The sequence below is a fragment of the Trypanosoma brucei genome, chromosome 9, assembly GCF_000210295.1.
Source record: "Trypanosoma brucei gambiense DAL972 chromosome 9, complete sequence".
NCBI lineage: Eukaryota > Euglenozoa > Kinetoplastea > Trypanosomatida > Trypanosomatidae > Trypanosoma > Trypanosoma brucei.
The window spans coordinates 2,153,131-2,160,261 of NC_026742.1; the positions used below are offsets into that span (position 1 = coordinate 2,153,131).

Consider the following 7,131-nt stretch of genomic DNA (forward strand, 5'->3'; position numbering starts at 1 on the left):
TTTTGATTTCTCCCCCCCCCCCCTGCGTTTCTAGCCCCACTTACCCTCACAACTCCTTCAGTCCATCACACTCAAGTAAATGAGCAGATGACTCGTCCCGGCGCCCAGTTGTCAATTTGCTTTAAACGTTCTTCCAACACCGGCAGTGCACCATCCTTATTTTGCACACACAACTTATCAGGCATTTCCTCACCCACCCCCTTATCAAATGTGCGCTTACACCTGAAACGGCTTCTTTCCGTCTTGTTATTGTTGTTTTAAGCAAAATTTACGCCTATGTTTTCTGTTTTATTGCTTTCCCAGTGCTTGATGGAATCCAATGCTCCAAAACAACGTACGGAAACACCCTACACCGCTTTACAGTGTTTTGGGACGGTGGACAGATTCTTTCTTGCAAAAATATTCGTATAAAGAGTATTATTACTATTTCCCCCCGAGTGCCCCTGTGGAACTGTGTGTGATTACTGCATGGTAGTCGCCTGCTAATTATTGACAGGATTACCAATTTCCCAGAGGAGGCGCGGAGTCGTAACTACATTGTGGAAAAAGTACTAACCCGTAAAAATACGGTAGGAGAGATGATCAGCACCGCAGTGTTTTGTACGGGTATCCAAACTTCCGAAGACCTTTGCATTCCCTGGGAATTTTGTTAACTACCCAAAACCACAGGCGGGTGAAGGGGGAAAAAAAAAACAGACTTACATACCCAAGCCGTTTTATACTTTTTGTTATATTACTTTGTGCCACAGGCAAAACGTTAGTTACAAGCCATTGTTACCTCTTCCATCAATCACATCATTGTGGTATCAGCAGTCTGCAATTAATTTTCCTGAAGCGCACTGTCTGAATTTTCGCTTGCCAGCGCCTATTAAAGCGGTGCTATAACACAGGCACCGCGTACGGCTATACGTAGCGGCATTCGAGAGCCTTGTTTTTTGTTCTCGGGTTTGACAGGGCTGGACACTCACATAAATTCTTTAATTAAAGCATAAGGTGCTTTGCGTCCTCGTTGATTTCGTTAGACAGTGGAGGCGACATATTCCCCATGTACTTCACAGCAAAAAACATCATTTCGCCAGGCGCCTCCGTGAATATCAGCGATGGCACCACAAACACACACACAGAGACAGAACACTCCACAGTCGCTTGTATAACTTGGGGTCAAGTGGTCAAGTGGGTGGAATGCACTCGCTGTCTTCCTCCACATATTGTTCCTTCAATCGCTGACAGAAATTATTAAGCGCAATTTTGTCCACCTCGTGATGCAGGAAGTGCTGCTGGAGCTCGCAAGCAATCTGTATGGTGGCAAACTGGCTCTTATCCGCTTTCATGAGCGGAATTCTCAACAGCTTTAACTTCGGTGCATTCGGACTTGACGATCAGTGAGCGGATCACTTCGGTGATGTGTCGCAACGGCATCGGGCATCAGCTCAGGGTGTCCAGCTCCCAATGTCAGTGAGCATAATTGTCACGGGTTTTATTGGCCCCTTCGACTCATAGTCGTTACCACGACTGTAGCGCAACAACCGAATCTGCACCACCAACAGCACTTCCACAAGCATCAGCGTAATGAGAGACACAATAATAAAACCTGTGAGCTGCGCAACAGTGAGTTTGTCTCCGTCAGAATCGAAATCCTTTATAGTCGGTGTAACTGGGGACGTAAGCGGCGGCAATGAAGGGTTCAAAACGCGTGCTACGAACCAAAGGGAAATGCGCATCGCGCCACAATTTAACAAAGAAAAAACTCTCTCTTCAGTATCTTCACGACTGCACTTGAACGAGGCGCAGATGCGTCACGTGCGAAAAACAAGGAGAGACGCCGCATCCTCAAGCGTATACCGTACGCTGCAGAGCAGAAGACGTTTATACGTTCCATACTTCTGTTCTCTGTGGGGTGAAAACAGTCCATATTGTACATGAAAAACGTCCGTGTCAACTGAATCTCTGTGATAATGCGGTTATTTAACGCGTAAACCGCGCTGAAACATAGAGAGGATCTTCATAGTGACGACGCCTCTCCCCCGGAAAAGTCTTAGGTCAGCAACACTCAAAGGGATATCCGGCATGACATTCACCTGCACGCCACTGCTAAATTGAGATAAACCTAAAACCGAAGGGGCCGTGATTTTGAGCGCATCCAACGGCACCAGTCTTTTGTTGCTTAGTTATTTCCACAAATGAAAGCGTTACGCATGGCATCACACGACGCTCGAGTTACAAAAGCTGTGCAGTGTCAACCCATTGCCCACAGCGCAATAATTCAATAAAACCACTTCAACTATTAATTATCGCTTTTCCAAGCCATAGCACAAACGAGCAAGTCACATAATTTTTTTGAACACCTCACCCAACGCAGCCATCGGTGGACTTCTTGATATCTGTTTGTGCACTGTGCTCTCTCTCACACGAGTGGTGTGTCCAGAGCGACTGATGCACCTCTCCCCCCTCCTCCGTCATGACAGGGGTGGAAAATATCAACCTCTTGGAGCCCCCTCTCTGTATTTCAAATTAACGCTAGATAGCATCCTTGTCCACCTTCCCAATAACAAAGAAAAACAATAACGACCCGACCAAGCACTCTTGACGCGTGCACCATACCACAATAAAATGGTTTCCTGAGGAAGCCTGTTTGGTCATACGGTCGTGTGGTTCTTAGGCAAAATATTCACTTCTGAAGAAAGACTGTGGAAGCCTTCTTTCCATTGGACAGGAAACACAAGTGAGTAATAATTATTGCACTATTGCTCACCAGCAGCAGTGCGTACGTTTCGTTATATTTCCGAATGAATCAAAATACTTCTCAAAGTCATTCGTACACAGAGAACAAGCAGACCATCGAGCTCATGGCAACAAGTATTTCCATGAGAACAGAAAAATCCTGACAAAGAACAAGCATCAGTTCCCAACCCAAAACTGAGCGACAAAATAGTGTACAACAGTCAACCAGAAAGGGGGGGGGGGCAGTTGCAGCCGGATTACCAGCGCGGCGTTGACTAGTAGATACTCCTTGGACGGAGAAAAGGCAAAAAAGGTGTGCATTGGGACTCCGCAGGTGACATTAAGCGAATACCGTATTTGAGTTCCATTACTTAAGCTACAGCAGAGAAAATGTGTAACGCGCATCTCCCAGTTGCATCAAGGAACCGCTAACAGCACTCCAATCACGCCCCACCCTCAAATGTGTTTGTGTGAATGGCGTCAAATCGATGGCATCCATGGTATATGTGCGATCCCATCCGAAGTAAAAATAATAATTCGGAACATCTACATTTATTTGTTTAAAAAATTAGAAGGACATTCCGTTCTACTGCTACGACAGTAGCTATCGATACTACACGCTGCGCTAAACTCTTAAACAGTGTAACGCACGTCAAAGTTATAGAAAGTGTTCTCTCACGCATCTACCTTTCACCAGAGAAATGTGACGTCCCGTAGCTGCTCGTGTGAAGACAACATATCGCATTCAGCTTCTAAAGCTGAAAGGATGGAGCGAAAACGACCTGACCGCTTGCCTCCTCACCTACTCCACCGTGATATTTTAGAAAATAAAAATGTTCATAAGTATTGGTAGCGCACACAAAAACTGCGTGCGACAACGAGCATCGGGAGAATAATATTAAAAATACTGCATCGAATCCATGAGACTTTGAACAGAAACATCACACTACTTTGTTGTCGTTCAACCGGACTCGAAGTCAGTTTCGTTTCACAACGCATCCATGACCCAATAGATGAGTATCATACCTGGCATTCACGATGGTGTTTCCACACTCCTAATACTGCCGCATTATTTTGGTCTTTGTATCCACCTGCGAATCAATTGAAAATAACATACATCCAGAATGATGAAGATGATAAGGTACAGTTGATATACACTATTCCTTCTTAACGTGAGGGTGGCTGTGCTCACACTAGGCGTCACATGACTACCCTGCAACTCTCAGGTGCGAAGTGGCGCTGCTACCAACACGCAAAAAAAAAAACCCTCTCAACAGACGGTCTCATTCCTTCCTTTCAGAGAGAAGATGTGTCGGCTGTTGTTGAACTGTTTCAAGTATATGACACCTAAGAGCACATTGAATTGGCACCTAATTTTTTCCTCGTAATATCCGATGGAGGCAGTCACCGTAGACATGATATGAAAAACGCAGACACGTAACACCAAGAATGCCGTTGCACCGGTGAGCGAACTTTTACGATCACCAAACTGCACCTGTGGCTTAGACCATAAAATTCAAAGGTGCTACATATTTTTAGAAGCTTTAAATACGACGCAAAGTGGAAGAATCGTTGCTTCCTACCGCTGGTTGGTAAAGCCGCATTACTGAATTTATCACGAGTAACGCACAGTAACTGCTACCTCATACACTTAAGGGGAGCAATACATATGATCCTCCCTCCTGAGTATTCGCTATGAATAACCACAGTAACGTCTGCTTCATTAGGTGATTGTCTCTGGTACCAACGGCCAGTGCACTATGGCAAGCCAAATGATTCGTCAAATGGTTGGTAACATTTCATCTGCGTTCCTTTACATCGTCAGCACAATCCATACATGCTGTTGCAAAACACTGTATGCGTAAGAGCAGTCACCGGATACATCACAACTTGAAGGTATAATAATAAGCATATGCATTTACTGAGGTACTACATCTGACATCCCTTTGTTTAACGTAGCACAGTAAATACTGCTGAACAATGCAGGAGCACAAAGAAAATTTAAAAAAATAATAGTTTTTTTTTGAGGCTCAGCAGACTTTAATATCATTTGCATGCCACACACATTTGTAAGAACGTCACACCCAAATGTATATGTTTATCAAAAACACAAAGATGAAAGAGGATAGCAGAACCACATCCATCAGTCGTTATTCCAGTGGTCATATAATAACTACATACGATAAGAGTCTATCTCCAGTGCATCTTCTCGAAAGTTCAACTGTACCCACTAGGCAACTGCAAGTACACAAAAGAGGGAAGTGGCACAAAGTCGAAGATGCGCCCATGCAGCAGCCTCAGACAGACGTTACTTATGCAATGCAACGCAAAAAAAAAACTTCTGCTAGCTTGATGGAGCAGGGAACACTTTTAGTCCAAACTAACACAGGCAGGAAAAAAAAAAAGCAATGTACGAACTCAATAATACACACCAAACAGAAACTCAACACAAAATGCAAGACATACATAAAGCCACCGAAGCTGATGACAGGTTGAAACGTCATATGCTTCGTTTTGTTTTTCTTTTATCTCCTCTTAGAGGTCCGTAAATTATCCATCCTCTTGAATAGAACTACATGATAACATGAACTCACAGAAGAGAAGTCTCAGACACTTTTGCGTATTTGAATATCCACGTGAGATTATTCACACCAACAGGAGTTAACATGTTTCCCACTAAACGCCGTACCGCAAGTACGAGCAGACGCTACGAGTGCCCCGCAGAGAAGTGCCTTTGCACGTTGCAACGTGCAACACTTTGTACTCCTACAAATGGGAATAGAGAAGGTTATAGTATTTAAAAAGTAGGTCTCAGATAATCCTACTTCCACCTCGGGTTGTATTCAGTGAATTGCTCCTAAGATATTTGCAACGACATGAACAAACAAGTGGGTCGGACCCTACCCACACCGTTCTACAATATGCCTAAATTAGTTTGTCCATCAATTTCCTCTCGCGGACTGCATATTCACCCTCATCTTGCATGTTTCAACACTCGTACCTTCACATTCAGTACGCTACTGTGTCTCTTGTAATTTTTATGCATTTTTTATCATTTATCGGTAGACTTCGTGTGAGTTTAAGGTTTAAAAAAAAATGCTTCTTTTTCCCTTTTTTCCTTATGCTAAATTCAGCGCATCGCCCATATCATGAAGAACTCGCAGGAATGTCACGCATCTAAAATGTGTACCACACGCAAAACATGGAGCAATACATGCCTGCCGAACTATCATCATAACGCTGTTGTAATCCGTTCGTAAAGAACAATGCTGTTGTGAGTGTAGAGGTGTGACATGACGTTGATAAGGAGACTTTAGAATCTAATGACCCCTTATTTATTTGTCCGTTTTTTAGATGATCCTCCAGTTTCCGCACTATTGATCCAGGTGATTTAGTGGTAACATATTAGCCGCGCTAGCCTTCACACGCACAGGCTTCCCCTGCATCTGTCAGCCTCTTCTATTGCTACTGTGTATGTGCGTCGTGGGGTCCCTCATTGTGATATTCAAGCAAAAAAAAAAAGCGCCGAACACCTGAATACTAACTGTCAGCATTAATGCAATCACCATCCATCACTTTGTCTACATTAACAAAGTTGCTCCGATTATGAACCAGCACCGAAAGTACGAGCAGTGTCAGCCACTGTCACAACAGTTAGATCACATGAGCACAACCCGTTGAACTCAGCAAAAAAAAACAAAAAAAGGGTCGGGCCGCCGCCTGGACAAAGGAGACGGCGCCGGGAACTTAGAGACGATGATGGAGCGCCTGCGTTTTTTTTTTTTGAACCTCGGCAGAGACGCCCATTAACCCTGTCTTCACGCTCTTCGAGGCCCTTCTCACAGATCATGAAGCTCAAAATATGGCAAAATCCCTTCACGACCTCCTCCTAAGGAATCCCAACCCGCCGCAACAAGCAACCGGCTACTCGCGCGCTCACCATGCAGAGTGAAGCCCCTTTTAGCGCTTCCTGCGAGTCGTGGCAATGGCAATTCCAATTTGTTACGGCGAACATCGTAATCTTTGTGAAAGCAACGCTCCATTCGGCCGCTTGAACGCTAAACCACGTGAGTTGCAGCGCTTCGTGATATTGCAGTGACGGGAACTGAAGGCGGTGTGAGGGAAGCTACCGAAGAAAAAGCGCTCAAATGACGTCACGGGCCGCCGGGAACGGTGGACGTTTGAGACCGAAGTGAGCCTTGTGCCATCGTTGGTTGACGTGGGGCCGTTTGCGGTTCGCCCTTATGGCAAACCGGTCATGAGCCTTCTGTTCAAATAGTTTTCGACGCAGCCCGGTGGTTGTGGGGTCACGCTGTGCGGAGGTGTAACTTGTCTTGACCCTCGGCTGGCCGGGGAAAAGCGGGGGCGGAAAGCCGCGTGCTGAGAGTGTTCTCGTCTATGGGGTTCTTT

The 7,131-nt window shown here is 45.1% G+C and overlaps 1 protein-coding gene across 1 annotated transcript; it reads left to right on the forward strand.

Annotated features, from left to right (window-relative positions):
- Window positions 1-4,815: 4,815 nt before the first annotated feature.
- TbgDal_IX9950 (hypothetical protein) lies at window positions 4,816-5,217 on the forward strand (the record flags this gene model as incomplete). Its single annotated transcript, XM_011778883.1, has 1 exon — window positions 4,816-5,217. The coding sequence occupies one exon, from the start codon at window positions 4,816-4,818 to the stop codon at window positions 5,215-5,217; it is 402 nt and encodes a 133-aa protein (XP_011777185.1).
- Between the last annotated feature and the right edge of the window lie 1,914 nt (window positions 5,218-7,131).